Source organism: Fringilla coelebs (assembly GCF_963513975.1).
Source record: "Fringilla coelebs genome assembly, chromosome: 27".
Taxonomy (NCBI): Eukaryota; Metazoa; Chordata; class Aves; order Passeriformes; family Fringillidae; genus Fringilla; species Fringilla coelebs.
In genome coordinates, this window is record NC_140053.1 from 5,584,318 (window position 1) to 5,603,939 (window position 19,622).

The following is a 19,622-nucleotide window of genomic DNA, read 5'->3' on the forward strand; positions in this document are numbered from 1 at the left end:
TGTTTCCTTCCCAGTTTCAGGCAGAAAAGTGGAGAATTTCCCTTCCCTTTGCCTGGAACTCTGCCCTGAAGCAGTGAGAGCTCCAGGGGTGAGGAGCTACCACAGGGTGCAAGATGCACCAGCACTGAGCAAGCAGAGCCTCTCCCATGGTTGTTCCCAACTCCCTCTGAGGGTGTCAGACCCAGAACTCCCAAAATCAGGGGGATTGGGTCTTTCTGGGGCCGCAGTCATGGAGCTGCTCCTCCAGCAGCCCCTCTCCAGGAGCGCTGTCCTGCTCACGCTGTGAAGTCCTGGGTGGCCAGGTTGAAGACGTTGCTCTCCATGGACCTTTGCCACTTTCCCCAGTTCCTCCTGATCTCAGCCTGGACCTGCCCCAACACCACGGGTGGTGCTGGCACCCAGGGACAGCGAGCACCCAACGGAGGGGACTGGGGGCAAGGGGAGGGGGAACTGTCCCTGCCCACCCTGGCTTTGGGGCTCCCTCGGAGTGTCCCCACGCCCGCTGCGGTACCCAGGTTGGGGTGGGGACACACACTCACCTCCCCGTTGAGGAAACAGTAGAGAAGAGCCACCAGGAAGCCCTGGAGAGGACAGGCAGAGCAATTTTCACCCAGAGGAGAGGGCTGGACCGCTCTGTGCTCATCTTCTCCCTGCCTTTACCTCCTGCCACACCTCTGACCCACCAGAGGAAATCAATGCCAGGCTCTCCAGGCCCAACCCTTGTGCCCTGCCCCAGGTGTTTGGGGGCACCCTCTCCCAAGAGAGGCCAAAGCCCCACGTTCCTGGGGCTCCTGGTGTGGTTTGGGGTGGGGCCCTGGGGCCCTTCCCCGCCCATCTCACCTGGTAGGAGCCCAGCACAAGCTCGAAGTAGAGCCGGGCGTCCACGCCCACGTGCTCGGGGAAGAGCGCGAACACCACGTAGTGCACCCCGAAGAGGGGGATGAGCAGCAGCGTGGACTTGGTCAGCCTCCTGTGGAGAGTGATGGGGTCTGGGGGCTCCTGCTGCCCCGGGAGACCTCCCCAAAACCTTACTCTTAACCCCAAGGAGGTTCTGTGTGGAAGCCAGGCCTCGGAGGCTGCAGGGCTGTCCTCTGTGTTCCTCCAAGGAGGGTCCCTCTGCCCTGGGACCCCCGGCCCCGGGGTGGGCACAGCCCTGTCCCCTTACATGTACTGCTGCTTGTGGGTTCTGCTGAGGTCTGGGCACCGGATCTTCTGTGCCAGCATCCTGGTGACGTTGAGGAAGATGAGGAAGTTCACCTGTCCCAGGAGGCCACGTCTCAGGCTCTGCACAGCCCCTGGCTGGGTCCCCTGGCCATGTGGGGCCCTGGCTCTGGGGTGGGACTCTCAGGGAGCACACTCACAAATATGGCCAGGAGGATGGGAGCCTTGATCACCCACCAGTACACACTGGAGTAGTCATCCCAGCACCTGCGGCACAGCAGAGGCGGCTCTGGCACCCACTGGGACCCGTGTGGCCCAGCTGTCCCCCTGCCATTTTTTTGGCAACACCCCTGACCCCTTTGCACCCCTCTTGCCACAGGACCCACCAGAAAACAGAAATAACATTTAAATGAAGTGCTGGCCCAGTCCTCCCCTCCTGAGCATCCCACGGGACACGTGGCTGAGGTGGCCTGGACAAGATCAAGGGACAGCTGCTCTTACCCGTGGTTGTCATACTGGAGCCTGGTGAGCACCCACACCCCGACTGTGACCATGGGGACACCTGCAATGACAGGACACAGGCAGGGATGGTCCCTCCAGAGCTCTGGGAAGCCCCTGTACCACCCCTCTGTCCCTTGTCCCCAGAAATATGTGTCTAGCTCAGTTCTGGATGTGGCAGGAAGGTGACAACCTTCCCACCTTCTCCAGGAGCAGGAAGTGGTGCCCACTGCTGGTGCTGTGTCTGTGTCACCTCCTGGCCACCCTCCTGCCCCCACACTCTTCCATCACACCCAGGCACCGGGGATGGATGCAGCCCTGGGGACCTCTGGCCAGGTGGGTCTCAGATCAGGCCATTCCCAGGTGGTTCCTGCCCAGGGATGTCAGGGATGTCCCCAGGCTCACCCCAGCCCATGAGGACGTAGCCCCAGGTGTAGCTCCTGTCACAGGTGAAGGTGAGCAGCAGCAGTGTCTGCAGGTACAGCCCCTCCACCAGCAGCCAGTAGAAGTTGGCCAGCACTGAGTACTGGAAGAAGGCGATGGCTGCCTTGCAGGTCACCTGCCAGGGGAGGAGGGGACAGCTCAGGGTGCGGCACACCCTGCCCTGGGGGCACAGGGGATGGTCACCCTCATGTCCACCCTCTTGACACCTGTGATGGCCTTTCAGTGCAGCCCCAGAGACTCTGCCCCAGCCCCTCACATCACCTGCACCAGGTTCTGCTCTGCCTGTGCCCCACAGGCAGGTGACCATGGGCTGGTTTTGTAGGGTCTTTAAAATCCCCGTGGTTGTGTCTGTGCTGTTCTCAGTGCTGTTCTCAGGGTCTTCACTCAGGGGTCCCTGATTTGATTGAAAACCTCAGATCTGAGCAATACCTGGTGCTGGTGGGCTGAGCTTTAGTCCCACTGGGGACCCCACTTGGGACAGCACTGGGGACACCCAGCCTGAGAACAGCAACAGTTTTGAGGACAGAACTTGTTCCCTGCACAGAGGGAAATGCAGAAATGCTGAACCTCCTCAGGGCCATCCAGGGCAGAATTTCCTCTATCCCACAGCCTCTCTCTCCTCTGTGCAGTGATAAATCCACCCAAGTCCCTCCAGGCCCCTCCCTGCTGCTCTCCCTGCTGTGCCCCAGGGCTGGGAGTTGGGATTTACCGTGGACATTGTGCAGTGGTCGAGGGACTCGTCCGAGAAGAGCACGCGATCCTTGATGAACACGGCTGTGCCCCGCAGGATGAAGGAGGTGAAGAAGTGGATGTGGATGGAATTCCTGGTGCAGTGCAGCTTCCTGCAGGAAGGAGAGATGGGCTGGGCCCAAACAGGGGCAGAGAAGGTGCTTTGGTGTCCCCTTCCCAGGGATCACTGCTGGTGATGGTCACAAAGCCCTGGAGAAGCTTTCTGTGCTAAAATCAGGAAGGGCAGAGTTGTGCTGTGCCACATTCCCTAAAAAAATCCCTTCACCCAGGGTTTTTCTCCTGGGAAGCTGAGAAGCCTCAGAGAAAAGGAAAACAATTCTTATCTCATTTGCTTCTCCTGTGTTGTGCTCATGTGGAATGTGTTTGGAGATTGTTCACCCACAGGTGATTGTTCCATTGCATTCTGCTGGGAGTTGTTTTCACTCTTTGGCCAATCAGGGCCAAGCTGTGTCAGGACTCTGGAAAGAGTCAGGAGTTTTCATTATTATCTTTTTAGCATTCTGTCTGTATCCTTTCTGTATTCTTTAGTATAGTATAGTATTCTTTAATAGAATATAGTATCATAAAGTAATAAATTAGCCTTCTGAGAACATGGAGTCAGGTGCATCATTCCTGCCTTCGTCAGGCCATCCCTGCAAATACAATAGTGCTGTGCCTGGGGCTGCTCAAGGACAAGGGAACATCCCAGAAACCTCTGCAGAGCCCAGACCTGCAGCACAGGGACATCTGCAAAACCAAAACTCAAGAGGGCCACCAGGCACTGCCATCCCTCTCCTGCATTCCCAGTTTCCCTGTTGGCTGGGATGGGTCCTGGCTGCTCCAGGAGGGGCCAGGCTGGGGCAGCCGTTCCTGCTGGGATTTATCCTGTGTCCCTCCAGCCCCACCTGAAGCAGCAGAAGATGCCGATGGCCAGGAGCAGCGCTGCCAGCGACGTGGAGTAGCCACAGGTGTAGAGCACCTTCATGGTGACAAAGTGGCCTCTCTGCAAGGGACAGCAACAGTGGAGGGAGGGGGACAGGGACTGGGAAGTGCTGCTGTGGGACAAGCAGGGACAGCCAGGGGTGATGGGATAACCCAGGAGCATCTCCGTGGGTCTTTGGCCAGTGGGCAGTATGGGGACATGGGGACATGAGTACATGGGGCAGTGAGAGGACACGGGGCCACGGGGACATGGGGCCATGAGACCATGGGGCCATGGGGCAGTGTGGGGCCATGGGGACAGGGGGCAGTGTGGGACATGGGGCCATGAGACTATGGGGACACGGGGCTATGGGCACATGGGGTCATGGGGACATGGGGACAGGGGGCCATGGGGACATGGGGCAGTGTGGGACATGGGGCCATGGGGATATGGGGACACGGGGCCATGGGGCAGTGTGGGACATGGGGCCATGGGGATATGGGCACACGGGGCCATGGGGTCATGGGGACATGGGGACACGGGGCCATGGGGACATGGGGCAGTGTGGGGCCATGGGGACAGGGGGACAGTTCCCCACAGCCCCATGGGTCCCACGTGCCTTGGCCTCGGTGTCATTGTTGCTGCCAAGGGTCTCCAGCTGGCAGGCGCTGTGGTAGGGGGGGCTGGGGGGGCTCCAGCCCCACTCGGTGCAGTTCCTCTGGATCAGCCCTGCAGGACAAGGAGGGACCTCAGGGGAGCCACGGGTGTCACCTCTGATGGCACCCCCAAAATGCCTGGCCTGGAACAGGCAGGGACAGCAGTGTGGTACCCGTGGGCTGTCCCATCCCTCCCAGACCCCACTGCTCCATCTGGACCCTATCACTGCCTTCTCTCTCAGACCCCATCCCTCCCTCCCAAATCCCATTGCTACCCCATCCCTTCTGGATCCCATCTCACTCCCTCTGGATCCCATGGCCCCATGCCTGGAGCTGCCAGGAAAACTTCTGACAGGGGGTGAAAACAAGCACAGATTCCTCCAGAGGAAGGGAATTGGAAATTAAGGCTGTAAACGTGCTCATTCATCCTCTGAGGGCTCCATCGAGCCTCTCCCGAGCTGTTCCTGCCCCAAAGCAAACATTTCCCAACATTTCCCAAATTACTGCCGTCTGAGGAAGTGCTGGGATGCTCCGGTGGGAGCTCTCCTTCCCAGCCTCCAGGAGGGATGGAGCCAGCTCGGGAGCCCTGGGACGGTGTGTGGTAAAGGAGGGCAGTGAGGGGACTGTCCTGGTGTCACCAGGATGGAAGATGAGGTCCCCAGGAGCTCCACCCACAGAGGGATGAAAGGATTTGGGTCCCTGAATCTCTGCTTTTCCTGTCGCTGCTGGGACTGCAGTTTCCACCTAGGACATTTTGGGAGAGGCAGGAGCTGTGGGGTCGGAGGGAAGGGCTGGGGTGGCTCAGGAGGCCCTGGCAGGGCGGGTGGGGCCGTGGGACAAGCGATCCCCGCTGGGTTCAGACCTTCGGACTTCTTGAAGACGCTCAGGATCTCGGGACAGGCGACACCTCGGGACTGGCCAAGGGGCAGGGCGGGCCAGCAGTTGACCCCATCCCACTCGGTCGGGCAGCCTGGGGAGGGAGAGGACACCAGGGCAGGGAATTCCTGCTGTGCCTCAGTTTCCCCGCTGGAAGGGGCCTGATGCCATCAGTCTCTAAAACCCTGCAAGCCTCCAGTGCTCCCTCAGCCCAGTTCCCTTCCCCTTCTGCTCTCCCTTTCCCTGCGGAGGCACCGGGAGGGGACGCGGGTGGCCCCGCAGCCCCGGCCCCGCGCCGCCGCTGTGCCCGTGTTCCGTGCCCGCAGGGACCGGGAGCATCCTGGCTCCGCTCCCGGGCACATCGGGATCCCCTTTCGGCGCGGGACCGGGAGCTCCCTCAGCCCGACTTCCTGTGGGAACACCCTGCGTGTGCCATGGGCTGGGATTTGCCCGTGGCTCCTGAAATAACTCAGATTTAGGCGGGGTTTTGCACCCGGAGGATCAGCTCGGGATGTGTCCCCAGGGACAGAAAGAAGTCCTGTAAGGCTTGCTGCGAGTCGTCAGCTTAAACAGCTTTTGCTTCCCTATCCAGCACTGAATTCCTGTTTAAATCACTCCAATTTCTAGGGAATGAGCATGGCCAGGCAGGCTCGGGGCTGGGGGAATTCGTGATGCAGCAGCCCAGGATGGGACAAGGCCATGGCACTGCAGGCCAGCTCCTGTCCCAGCACAGCTCCATCACTGACCCTGCAGATCCACATCAGTCATGGAGACACGTCCACTCCCAGCAGGGAATGTGGAACTGGACAGGTCTGATGAATTTCCTCTGATTTCAGCCTGGGGGTGGCAGTGCTGGCAGGGAGGGATTTGCATCCACAATGCCAAAGTGGGGCTTGGTTTTTGTTCTGGAGGAACAGGGAAGCGAGCACAGAATTGGGATCATCCCTGAGAGCAGTCGCTTCATTTTTTGGGGTCGTGGGAGCAGGGAATCCTGGAATGGTTTGGGTTAGAGGGACTTCAAAGCCCACCCAGTGCCACCCCGGCCATTGCAGGGACACCTCCCACTGTCCCAGGCTGCTCCAGCCCCAGTGTCCAGCCTGGCCTTGGGCACTGCCAGGGATCCAGGGGCAGCCCCAGCTGCTCTGGGCACCCTGTGCCAGGGCTGCCCACCCTGCCAGGGAGCAATTCCCATTCCCAATATCCCATCCATCCCTGCCCTCTGGCAGTGGGAGCCATTCCCTGGCTCCTGTCCCTCCATCCTTGTCCCCAGTCCCTCTCCAGCTCTCCTGGAGCCCCTTCAGGCCCTGGCAGGGGCTCTGAGCTCTCCCTGGAGCTTCTCCTCTCCAGGTGAGCACCCCCAGCATTCCCAGCCTGGCTCCAGAGGAGCCTTTGGAGCCTCTCCAGGACCTCCCCCTCCTCCACAGTCCAGAGGGGGCCACAGAAATGGTGCAAGGAATGGAAGAGGAAAGGCTGGGAGAGCTGGGGGTGCTCACCTGGAGAGGAGAAGCTCCAGGGAGAGCTCAGAGCCCCTGCAGGCATTAAAGAGGCTCCAGGAGAGCTGGAGAGGGACTGGGGACAAAGGATGAAGGGACAGGACCCATGGAGTGGCTCCCACTGCCAGAGGGCAGGGCTGGATGGGATATTGGGAATGAGGAATAAGGGATAAGGAGATCCCAGGGCTCTCCCACCCTGTCCACGGGAGTCACGCTCCCCACGCTGGTGCAAGCAGGGAAAGGGATGAATGCAGCTCAGGTGGACAGGGGCAGCAGGAGCCCCAGGATTAAATCCAGATTTTAATTATGCATTCCCACTTCTCGGATATTTTCCTGCAGTGAGTTTCCTTCCCCTTGGCTGGCACAGTTCAGGTTGCAAAATGGACCTTTTCCAATCAATTTGGCTTTTTCCTGCTAAGCTGAAGGATAAATGACATCTCTGCAGAGTTACTTAAGCAATTATGCACCTTCATATGCATTTATTGCTTAATTTTTCCACTGCTATGAGATGAAACCCCTGGAATTATGCATTCCTTATTCTCCAGGTGAAAATTTTTTGCCTGGGATTTGGGCCATTCCACTTTTGGATGGAAACTGAGATGCAATTTAAAAAAATATGTCCAAAAGCAGCACTTGAAAATTGGTTTTTCAACCAGTTAATTCATTTAAAACCCCAGATATGGGAAAACTGAGTTGCTCAAAAAATGTTTGGCAGGAAAATTTACTGAATTAGGAAGGGGAGTAGATGTGAGATAGTGACACCACGGAGTGACCCCAGTGCTGGTGGCCACAGGCCTGGCATTGGTGCAGGGGGATGGAGGGGACTCTGCCAGGGGCATGGACCAATCCAGCACTGCCACACTCCATAAATTCCTCCCTGGGGGGGGTGGGGGGAAGGCTCCAGGGAGAGCTCAGAGCCCTTGCAGGGCCCAAAGGGGACAAGGGATGGAGGGACAGGACCCAGGGAATGGCTCCCACTGCCAGAGGGCAGGGCTGGATGGGAGATTGGGAATGGGAATTGTTCCCTGGCAGGGTGGGCAGGCCCTGGCACAGGGTGCCCAGAGCAGCTGGGGCTGCCCCTGGATCCCTGGCAGTGCCCAAGGCCAGGCTGGACACTGGGGCTGGAGCAGCCTGGGACAGGGGGAGGTGTCCCTGCCATGGCAGGGGTAGCACTGGGGGGGATTTATGGTCCCTCCTGATCCCAACCACTCCAGGATTCTCTAAATCCACTAGGGCCGAGTTCTGCCTGTTGTTTGTGTCCCCCAATCCCCTCTATCCCATCCCAACAGCATTTTTGGGGCTCTCCAGGGATTCTCCTTGACCTTTGCCTTGGTGCTATTCTCCACCTCCCTGGAAATCTCAAACCCTCGTGTGCTCTTCAATCCCCTCCCAGGATCGCCCTCCAGGGCCCCCTCAGGAATTCCTCCCTGTTCTGAGGGAGCTGATCCAGGCTCACCCTGCCCCGGGCTGTGGCTCTCACTCCGGATCCTCTGCAGACATTCCTCCTCCAGCTCCTGGAAGTGCAGGACGATGGAGCAGTCGGGATGAGTCCCTTGCACCTTGGAGAGGGGAAAGGGCAGGCTGGAGAACCATGGAATTGTGGAATTGGAGTCATGGAATTGTGGAAATGGAATCATGGATTTGGGTTGGAAGGGACCACACACCCATCCCAGTGCCCCCCTGCCACGGGCACGGACACCTCCCATTATCCCAGTGGAATGTGGGCACAGCAAACCCCACACTCCCAGCTCTGGGCTTTGCCAGCAGAGCTGATGAAGCACCAGGGAGAATGTCCAGATCCCAAAGATGTGAGAGATGTGGTGACTGCAGGGATTGGATTGTCTGGGTATCCCTGCTTTGGGATTTGCCTCCTCGGCTGCCAGCTGGAGACCTGGGACACTGAGGCTGAACTCGGCGATGCCAGGAACTCTGCCTGCCCATCCCCAGGTGTTTGTGCCCATCCCCAGGTGTTTGTGCCCATTCCCAAGTGTTTGTGCCCATTCCCAGGTGTTTGTGCCCATTCCCAAGTGTTTGTGCCCATTCCCAGGTGTTTGTGCCCATTCCCAGGTGTTTGTGCCCATTCCCACTCATCCCTGCCCATTCCCAAGTGTCCATGCCCATTCCCAAGCATCCCTCCATGCCCATTCCCACATCCCTGCCCATTCCCAAGCATCCCAGCAGGTTCAGGGCTGGCTGGGACAGACCTGGGGTTGTGTTGCTGACTGTTTTAGTGAGGGGCCAGAGGTGTAAGAGCTGCAGAAGCAGAGGGATGAGGGCAGATCCCTGCGCTTCCCAACAGTGTGGGACCTTGGAGCATCCCTTGGCTGAGCCCTGCCCTGCCTGGCCTGGCCATGCAGCCGCTCCTCGGGGTCCCTTCACCTCCCCCAGGAGATTTTGTCTCCTTTTCCTGCCAAACACGAGATTTCAAGGGAATTTCCAGCCTGGAAAAGGTGTTTTGGGGATGGCTCTGGGCACAGCACTGGGAAGGCCCAGGAATTCTCCTCCTCCATCCTGCTGGTGATGGGGGGGCATGGATGGGGCAGGGGGGTTTCTCTCACCCCTCTTTAGCTGCAGAGCTGCTGGGTTTGGTTTGTTATTTATGGCAGCAGGATCAGGATGCTGGAGAAGGAACAGGGAATGTGCAGGGCAGGGAATTCCTGCTGTGCCTGTTTCCCCCCGGGAAGGGGCCTGATGCCATCAGTCTCTAAGACCCTGCAAGCCTCCAGTGCTCCCACAGGCCAGCTTCCCTTCCCCTTCCCCTTCCCCTTCCCCTTCCCCTTCCCCTTCCCCTTCCCTTCCCCTTCCCCTTCCCTTCCCCTTCCCCTTCCCCTTCCCCTTCCCCTTCCCCTTCCCCTGCCTTTCCCTTTCCCTTCCCTTTCCCTTTCCCTTTCCCTTTCCCTTTCCCTTTCCCTTTCCCTTTCCCTTTCCCTTTCCCTTTCCCTTTCCCTTTCCCTTTCCCTTTCCCTTTCCCTTTTTTCCTTTTCTCTTTTTTCCTTTCCCCTTTTATCCTTTCTCTCTCCCTTTCTTCCTTTTCCTTTTTTTCCCTTTTCCCCCTTTTCCCCCTTTTTTTCCCTTTCCCCTTTCCCTTTTTCCCTTTTCCCTTTCCTTTTCTCTTTTTTCCATTTCTTTTTTTTCCTTTTCCCTTTTCCCTTTTTTTCCCCTTTCCCTCCCCTTCCCTCCCTCCCCTTTCCCCAGCACAGTCTGACCAGCCAGGGCTGTTTCACTCCCTCTGGCAGCCCAACCACCCCAGTTCCTCCCATTCCCACAGGGATTTGGTGCCATGGTCCTGTCCTGGGGGTCACCCACGGCTGCCCCTGTCCCCTGCACCCCCTGCCCCCCAACCCCTGAGCCTGGGGATGCTCCCCAGGGAGTTCAGGCTCCCCCAGGGCTGTGGACTCTGGGTGATGTGGGGTGGAGGGTCCGTTCCCAAGGGATCAGCCCTGGGACCCGCGGGACCTCTGCCCTGGGGGTCCCTGAGCACTGCCCGCTCCTGGGGGTCCCAACAGCACCCTTGTCACCACATTGTCCCCAGGGGGAAAGTCCCCAAGGGGGCTGGCAGTCTGGAGCACCACAGATGGGAATGGGAATGGGATGGGATGGGATGGGATGGGATGGGATGGGATGGGATGGGATGGGATGGGATGGGATGGGATGGGATGGGATGGGATGGGAGGGGATGGGATGGGATGGGATGGGATGGGATGGGATGGGCAGCCCCCACCCTGAGCAGGAGGACCCTTCACTGCTCCCAGCCCCAGGTGTGGCTGGCATGGGGGGACCGCCGGTGCCCCCGCCCTGTCCCCGCGCTGTCCCCAGGGCCACTCACCTGGAGCGTGGGGAGGAGCAGCAGCAGCAGCAGCGAGCGGGGCCGGGGCGGCTGCCAGGGACCCCCCATGGCTGCGGCAGTGGGGTCGCGTTTGTGTCCCCGAGGGTCTGGGGACAGCCCGGCTCCTCCTTCACGACCCGGGGCTCCGAGGGTGCCCCAGCACCTCCCTGCCCTCTGCCCTCGGCTCTTCCCTGTCCTGCCCCGTGTCCCCCGCTGCGCTGTCCCTGTCGCCGCTGGGCTCCGTCTCTCCGCCAGGCTCGGTGCCACCGCTCGGGGATGCGGGGCCGGGAGGCTCCTCCCTCCTCCGGGCTGGGATGGAGCGGCTCGGGAGGGACCCCAGGCTGGCACTGCCCCCCGCGCCACCGGCCCCCCGGGACCCCCAGCCGGGCCCGGGGACACCGAGCCCTTCCCGGCCCCTCGGGGCCGCCGGGCTGGAAAACCGCGGGAAAACAGCTGGAAAACAGCTGGAGAAAGGCTGCGGGAATGGGGTGCGGGGTGCGGGGTGCAAGGCTCGCATCCTTTGGCGGGGACCGGGGACAGCCCTGCCCCTGGGTTGCTCTGCTGGTCCTAGGGTGACTCTGCTGTCCCCGGGGTGACTCTGCTGCCCCAGGGTGACTCTGCTGTCCCCAGGCTCTGCTGTCCCCGTGCCAGCTCTGTCCCCTGCCCCATCCTGCCTCCCCTCCCTGGGACACCCCAAGCCCCTCCCGATGTTCCCCTTGCCCAGGAGGTCCCGGGATGGGCTCTGGGGGTGTGACAGCCCCACCCCGCTGCAAACTGACCCCAGCTCTGCCCAGCTCTGGCTTTGGGGTGGCGATTTTGTCGTTTTGTTGTCACCTCGGTGCCAGAGCTGAGCAGGGAAGGTTTTGGGGGCCCCCTGGAACAACCCGGGGGGGACACAGAGCAGGGAATGCCTGGAGCTGCATTCCTGGGTCTCCCCAGGGATGGGGCTGCCCTTGAAGCCAGACCCCCAAGCATGACCTGGGCTGTTCTTACAGAAAAAACCAAAATTATGTATCTGTAAATATAAAAGTATGGATAAAATCCATATAAATATGTGTTGTGGATATGTAAAATAAATGTATTTATAGAATTCCACCTGCTGGAAAGCCCCAGCCCCCTCAGCAAGGGGAATTATGACTCAAACGTCACTATTTTAATTATTTTACTAACAGGACTCTCAATTCTGAAGAGAATTTAGGGGTCCCATACCCAGTTTTGGGGAGACTTTTGGGTTCCCATTCCCGGTTTTGAGGAGATTATGAGGAAGTTTCTCTGGTTCCCACAACAATTTTTGTGGGAAATTTTGTGGCTCTCTGGGGTTCCCACCCAACCTTTAGGGGAGATTTTAGGGGTCCCATCCCCGATGTTGGGAGAGGAGAGGAGAGGAGAGGAGAGGAGAGGAGAGGAGAGGAGAGGAGAGGAGAGGAGAGGAGAGGAGAGGAGAGGAGAGGAGAGGAGAGGAGAGGAGAGGAGAGGAGAGGAGAGGAGAGGAGAGGAGAGGAGAGGAGAGGAGAGGAGAGGAGAGGAGAGGAGAGGAGAGGAGAGGAGAGGAGAGGAGAGGAGAGGAGAGGAGAGGAGAGGAGAGGAGAGGAGAGGAGAGGAGAGGAGAGGAGAGGAGAGGAGAGGAGAGGAGAGGAGAGGAGAGGAGAGGAGAGGAGAGGAGAGGAGAGGAGAGGAGAGGAGAGGAGAGGAGAGGAGAGAAGGAAAAGAGAAGGAAAAAGTGTCAGAAGCCCGGACATCTCTCTGGCTGTCCTGGATGGCTCCAGCCCCTGCCAGGGGGCTCAGAGACCTTGGCACAGAGCCCAAGACACCTGTGACTTTGATTTGACCCATGGAGCAAATCACCACCTTTATATGAAGAATTACAAGTCAAGAGAGCTTAAGTAGAATAACAGTTAGTTTGTCATGGGGTGAAAAGTAGATTTTGGGGTTTTTTTTGAATGGGGGCTTGGGGTCCCAAGATGGAGGAATTTGGGTGTGTTTTGTCCTTCTTCTTTCTTCTTCCTAGCCTGCATCTTCTGGGTGATGCTGGCATTTTTTTGGATTGGTTTAAGGTAGGAACTCACTGTCTAGCATAGGTGACAGGTATTGGGAAGTTATGGTAAATAATGTACAGGTAGTTTTTAGTATAAAAGATAACACCAGTGTGCCTCAATCCAACCTGCCAGACAGACCTCGGTGGGCCAGAGAATGAATGTTAGAGATAAGAAATTATAAACAGCCTTGAAAACCGCAGCTGAGGAATCCTGACTCCGACTGCAGGGCTGGGAAAAGGGAATTGTACATATCTCGGGGTCATTCTGACCAGCAGAGATTCCGAGAGAGGATTTGCCTCGGGCACAGGGCTGCGGGGTGGCAGCACAGCCCCGGTGGCCGGGACCGGCGCTTGTGTCCCCGCCGGGGCCCCGGAATGTCCCCAGAGCTGCCACGGGCGCTCCCACTGATCCCGCCGCGAATTCGGGGTGACTCAGCCAGTTCCAAGGCAGAGGAAGTCACTGACAGGACTCTTCCTGCAGGTGACAAACGCTCGTTTAGGGAGGCCTGGGGTCACCGGCTGTGCCGCCTCCATCCCACCGGGGATGCGCCAGCGCCAGCTGCGGTCCCCGCCCCGCGCCAGCTGCCCCGTCCTGGGCTTTTCTTCTACGGAAGGAGTCTGGGAAGGGGAATTCAGAGGAGAGGAGCTCTCGATGGCTTGTGACAGCCTGGGGACGATGAAGATCAAAGCACTGGCAGCGTGAGACCTCCTGGGAAGGGAAAGGGGATTTTTGTAGTTATGGTTCAAAAGGAGGAGCTAAATGTCTCCCATGTAAAAGCAGGACAGGAGCTTAAACCCATTCACAGCTCCGGACAGAGAGAGCGTCCCCAGAGGTGTGTCCTGAATGTGACAGCGTGATGGTGGCAGCCCAGGGGACAGCAGCTCCCACTCTGCCATCCCACACGCCGTGTGCAGGGACGAACTGGTCTGGGACTGGTTTCGGGAGCCCCTGCGAGGCAGCAGCTTGGGGGGATGTGTTGCCTCAGCTTCAGCGTTTCTTCATCTCCCCCGAGGCTTGGGCGAGGCTGATCCTGCCGAGGTTTCCTCACTTTGGGAATTACTCTGGCTCCGCTTGGTGTCCCGGGAAGGGAAGTGGCAGGAGGGATGTGCTGTCACCTCCCGGGCAGCTCAGGGCTCGGTTCCTCCCCTCCCCTCCCCTTCCCGTGCTCCCGGTCTGAGCCGCCCCCGTGCCCTGCCTGACTCTGCTCTGCTCTGTGGCCAAAATTGGGTGATGCCCTGCAGAGAGGGGCTGGATCCCTCTGATCCCATTGCAGGGGATCCCTCTGATCCCATTGCAGGGGATCCCCCTGATCCCATTCCAGGGGATCCCTCTGATCCCATTGCAGGGGATCCCACTGATCCCATTGCAGGAGAGCCCTCTGATCCCATTGCAGGGGATCCTACTGATCCCATTGCAGGAGATCCCTCTAATCCCATTGCAGGGGATCCCACTGATCCCATTGCAGGGGATCCCCCTGATCCCATTCCAGGGGATCCCTCTGATCCCATTGCAGGGGATCCCACTGATCCCATTCCAGGGGATCCCTCTGATCCCGTTGCAGGAGATCCCTCTGATCCCGTTGCAGGGGATCCCTCTGATCCCGTTGCAGGAGATCCCATGGATCCCATTCCAGGACCTGCAGCAGCACCCACAGGGCCCAGGGGTGGCAGAGAGTCCCTGTCCCTCCTGCTCCCTGTCCCTCCTGGTCCCCAGGGACTGACCCCATCCCAAGGCCTTGGTCCTGACAAGAAAACTCCTGGTCCAAAGCTCCTGGGGCTCACCCTGTGCCTGAGCAGGGATGGGGCTGAGATCCTGGCCCTGGGTTGGGAATAGGGGGGAGTTTTTGAGGGTTTCCAGAAGAAATCCCAGAGCTTCCAAAGGGAGCAAATCCTCTGCTGGGCACCCTCAGGGTGTCCTTTACACTGGGTGGCTCTTCCAGGGGACAGCAGGAGCTGTCCCCATCAGAGCTGGAGAATCCTGTGATCCCTCCTGGGTCTCCTCTGATCCCTCCTGGGTTTTCCCAGTGGATGTTTTATGTTTTATGTGTCCTCACCAAACACTCCAAGGTCAGCAGAGGTGGCACCTCCAGCTGGGGCATCACTCCCACCTGGGGAAGGTGACCTGGGGACAGCACAGCCACAGCTGCCTTGGTCCCCATCCCACCTGGACACTGGCACATCCCTGTGCCCAGCCTCTGCTTTCCTGGCCAGCTCCTGTCCTGCCACTCAGCTCCCTCTGCCATGGATCCTGTCCCCACCCGACCTGCAGCCCCAATTCCATGGGTTGTGAACAGGTTCAGGAGTTGGGCTGAGGGGATTTTCTGAGGGACTGAAAAGGGACAGGGGACAGGGGACAGGCTGGAGCCAGACACAGCCCAGAGCTGAGCCCAGCCTGAGCCCTGCCCTGCTGCACACACACTTGGGACCAGCCTTGCTGCTGCTTGCTTTGGCTCAAGAAATCGTCCCAAATTCCCATCTCCTTCTCCTTCTCCTTCTCCTTCTCCTTCTCCTTCTCCTTCTCCTTCTCCTTCTCCTTCTCCTTCTCCTTCTCCTTCTCCTTCTCCTTCTCCTTCTCCCCTCCCCTCTGTCCATAATGTCCCCCCAGAGGGCTCAGGCTGCCGTGGGGGGCTGGGGACATTCTGAGCAGGTCCCTGTCACCCCTCATGTCCCTGGCACGAGGCTCCCTTGGACTCCTCACCCCCGTCCCGATGTTTGAGTCCCTCCTAAGGGGAGATAAGATCAGGATCAGCCCAGCCAGGCTCTGCCAGAACGGGCAGGAAGCAGCACAGTAATTAAATGAGCAAATAATGGGAATTTAGGATTCTAACAAAAGGCAGAAAAGCAATCCAGAGGGGGTCGGGAAAATGAGGAACGCAGAGAAAAACCCAATCGAGCAGAAAATAGCACGGACTGGAGCCAAGGGCTGGGGGCTGAGACAGCCGGGCTCAGGGGGGAGGAGGGGGGGATTTGGGGGCTGGGGGGGGATTTGGGGGGGTCTGCGGTGCTGTTCTGGGGCAGAATGAGAGTTTTGGGAGAGATTTGTTCCCCAGCAGAGCTGGCCAGGGGCTGAACCCCCCGGGAAAGTTCCCAGATCAGCCCTGGGGCACAGCAGACCTGGGATGTGAGATCCATGAAACCCCCGGAGGATCCCCCGGGGGGCGGCCTGAGGCTGGGGTGGGATGGGCTGGGGTCTCTGGGGCACAGGGTGCATTTTGCTGGAATTCAGCCTTTCCTGCAGACTCCCCATTCCCAGGATTTCCTGGGATGAGGGGAGCACGCTGAGCTCTCTGCCAGGAGCTGCTGTGCCCTGTGGGCACAAATCCCCTCGGGAACGCCCCGGGAAGGACCCGTGGCAGGGGTCCCAAACACTGGGGAGGTTTTGGGGGGGTTCTGTGGTTCCCACCCCCTATTTTGAGGAGACTTTTGGGGGTCTCTAGGAGACCAAATTTTATCCAAATTTTAGGGAAGACGTTTGATTCCCATCCCCAGTTTTGGGCAGATGTTGGGGATGTTCTGTGGTTCCCATGCCCAGTTTTGGGGGAGGTTTCTGAACGTCTCATCCCAAATTTTGGGGAGGCTCCAGCAGCAGGCTGGAGCCAGGTTCTGCTGCCAGCACTTCAGCTCGTTCCTGTGGTCACTGCATCCCTGGGGACATGGTGCAGGGAGCTGGGACATGGCCCTGGGGGGACCTGGCACGGTGACAAGGACACCCCGGGGACCCCAGGGGACACCGAGGCTGTGACACCCTGGGGAGCAGCCCTGGGGTGGCAGTGGGGCTGGATCATAGCCTGGGGACCATCCCCAATTTTGGGGAGATGTTTGGAGTTTCCTAGGAGTCCCATCCTCCAGTATTAGGGGAGATGTTTAAGGATCTCATGGCCAATTTTACAGGGGTCTCTGGGGGTCCCATCCCCAAAACTGGGGAGACTTTGGGTGCCCCCTCCCCAATTTTGGGGAGACTTTGGGTGTCCCATCCCCAATTTTGGGGAGACTGAGGAGGTTTCTGTGTTTCCCAACCCCAGTATTAGTCGAGAATTTTGGAGGTCTCTGGGGTTGCCACCCAAATTTTAGGGGAGACTTCGGGGGTCCCATCCATATCTTTCATAGACTTCATTAACCCAAGGTCCCTGCCATTCCCTAATGAGGTTCAGATGCCGCCGATGCTCCTTTCAGCCACGAGGCACAGGCTCGTGGGACACAGCAACAGCCCGGGCCGGTATCCCCAGGGCCTTTCCGGGGATTTCCTGCCGGGAGGAGCCGCCCGGGGACATTCCTGGCGCGGCCGAGCCTCCCTAGGCAGGGTTTGTTTCCCCGGAGCCCTGGAGACGATCCCGGCTCCGGCCGCAGCTCCCGAGCCATGGAGCTCTGGGGGGCCCCCCCGGCCGGGACCCTCCGGGGGCCACGCGGGGTGAGCCCGGAGCGGACCCAGGGGGTGAGCGGGGAGAGGGGAGCGGGGCTGGGCTCGGGGCTGGGGGTGGGTACCGGGCTTTGCCAACGCCCTGCAGACCCCGAAAGGTGCCGGGGACCTGTCCCCAGGGCTGGGGGCTCAGCGGGTCTGGGAGTCACCCTGGATGGAAGGGCGCTGTCCCTGGAAAACCAGGGGAGAGCAAATTCCCTTCTCCAGGGCTCCCGTCCTGCTTCTCCGGGCCAGCCGCTCCTCCCGCCCCCACCCCCGCCCCCTGTCCTGCCCCCACCCCGTCCCCTCTGTCCTGCCATCCTTCTCCCCTCTGTCCCGCCCCCACCCCGTCCCCTCTGTCCTGTCATCCTTGTCCCCTCTGTCCCGCCCCCACCCCGTCCCCTCTGTCCTGCCATCCTTGTCCCCTCTGTCCCGCCCCCACCCCGTCCCCTCTGTCCTGTCATCCTTGTCCCCTCTGTCCCGCCCCCACCCCGTCCCCTCTGTCCTGTCATCCTTGTCCCCTCTGTCCCGCCCCCACCCCGTCCCCTCTGTCCTGTCATCCTTGTCCCCTCTGTCCCGCCCCCACCCCGTCCCCTCTGTCCTGCCATCCTTGTCCCCTCTGTCCCGCCCCCACCCCTGTCCCCTCTCCTCCCCGCCACCATCACGGGCCCGGTCCCGCCTGTCCCCGGCCGTGTCCCCTCTCCCCTCGTGCCCCGCTGCCAGGACTCCGGATTAACCCTTGGATGTGCAATCCCGGTTTTCCTTCCCCTCCTCCCTTGCAGCCCCGCGCCGTGGGATCGCCCCCCGGAGCCGTCCCGGTGTCCCGGCCGCCGGTGCTGATCCTGCAGCAGCTGCCCGGGCCCGGGGCCGCCCCCGCGGGACCCCCGCCCGCCCGGGGAGGTTCGTGCAGAGCCGGGGGGGCAGAGCCAAACCCGGCTGGGTCCAGCCGCTCCTGCTTCCAGCCCTTCCCAGGGGGAGAGGAGCGGGGCTGATGGACTCAGCCGCGTCCATCCCGTCCCTGCATGGACGTTCAGCCCCACGGAGGGCGAATTTTGGGGGTTTTACCAACTCTGGGCTCCAAGATGCTCCCGGGGAGCAGTTTGGGGCAGTTTTTTGGGGTTTTGTTTTTGTTGTTGTTTTGTTTTGTTGGGTTTTTTTTGTTTGTTTGTTTGTTTGGTTTTTTTTTTTTAATTCAGTGGTTTTGTTCTCCAAACCCCCATTTCCGGCTGGCATCCCCAGGGAACGCCGGGGTGTGCCGGGCTCCTGGAACGGCAAGGTGGGATTGAGAAGATTGAGAGGAACCGGAACCCTGGGCTGTGCCACTGCCCGGAGGGGCTTCACCCACCCGGGTGCCCCCAGGCTGCAATCTGGGCTGGGGGGGCTGCAGCAGGGCCGGGGGTGACCAGGGACAGCAGGGACAGGGGGCTGTGGTCACTGGGGACACACCACAGGCAGAGTCACCTTGTGCTGTGGGGAGGGGGAGGGTGGAGCTGTCCTTAAAAATCCGGGCAGGAAAAAGGATGCTGCAAATCAGTGTGGAGTAAACAGATCCAGGCTGGCCCCAGTGGTGTGGGTGCCTCCACCCAGGGCTGCCAGCACCCCGTGTCCCACCCCTGTTCAGTCCCCAGGGCACTCCCTGCTCAGCAGAGCCCCAGGAGGTGCTGGGGTGCCCCTGCCTGGAGGGACAGCCACCTCCTGGTGTCCTGGGAGCCAGCCTGGCAGCTCTCTGGCACGTGGCTACGGGGTGGTCCAAACCCTTTTGTACTCCAGGTCGTGGAAGCAGGGAATCTGGGAATGGTTTGGGTTGGAGGGACCTTAAAGCCCACCCAGTGCCACCCCTGCCATGGCAGGGACACCTCCCACTGTCCCAGGCTGCTCCAGCCCTGTCCAGTCTGGCCTGGGGCACTGCCAGGGATCCAGGGGCAGACCCAGCTGCTCAGGGTGGATGAAGCCTGCAGGATCTCAGGGAAATCCAGCAGGTTTATAGGAATTTTCCGTGGGAATTTCACACTTGCAGAAAATGGGGGTGTTTTTTGGGGATGCAGAGGCAGATTTGGGGCTTCCTCTGTGTGGATGGGCCTCAGCAGCCAGCCCCAGTGTGGCCGTGCAGCCAAGGGGACGGGGACACTGCCCTGGGCCCAGCTCCCCGTGTGGAGCATCCCCACCCTGCTCCCAGGAGTGGGCATTGGGGTCCTGGGCTCACCCCCAGCTCCTGCCCCTCATGCACAGGGCAGGGCTGAGCTCCCCAAGGCGCTGGGCACTGCCAGGGCTGGAGAACCTCTCCTCAGAACGGGAGGGAAGTCTGGTGCCTCCAGCCCCAGTAATCACCCCTCGTGAGCCAGCCCAGATGTTTGCAAGGAAGAAAAGGCTCAAATATGGCAATTTTCAAGCTTTGGCCAAGCAAAATAATTTTTAAACACCACATGAGGTTTCCAACCCGGGGTGGGGGAAGGCTGGCTTTGCTCCCACTGCTTGGGAACAAGGAGGAGCCCTGGGGCCGCCCCATCCCAGGCACTCATCCCAGGCTCTGCTCCTCCTGCTCCCTCTGCTCCCTCTCTGATGCACAATCTCCAATTCTCGGGCAGA

The 19,622-nt window shown here is 59.9% G+C and overlaps 1 protein-coding gene across 1 annotated transcript; it reads right to left on the reverse strand.

The window, feature by feature from the left end:
- Nucleotides 1-275: 275 nt before the first annotated feature.
- LOC311163412 (vasoactive intestinal polypeptide receptor 1-like) lies at nucleotides 276-10,674 on the reverse strand (the record flags this gene model as incomplete). Its single annotated transcript, XM_084222250.1, has 13 exons — nucleotides 276-368; nucleotides 540-581; nucleotides 841-970; nucleotides 1,166-1,257; nucleotides 1,362-1,428; nucleotides 1,663-1,723; nucleotides 2,065-2,218; nucleotides 2,813-2,945; nucleotides 3,738-3,835; nucleotides 4,374-4,483; nucleotides 5,273-5,380; nucleotides 8,236-8,338; nucleotides 10,606-10,674. The coding sequence occupies 13 exons, from the start codon at nucleotides 10,672-10,674 to the stop codon at nucleotides 276-278; spliced, it is 1,260 nt and encodes a 419-aa protein (XP_084078376.1).
- Between the last annotated feature and the right edge of the window lie 8,948 nt (nucleotides 10,675-19,622).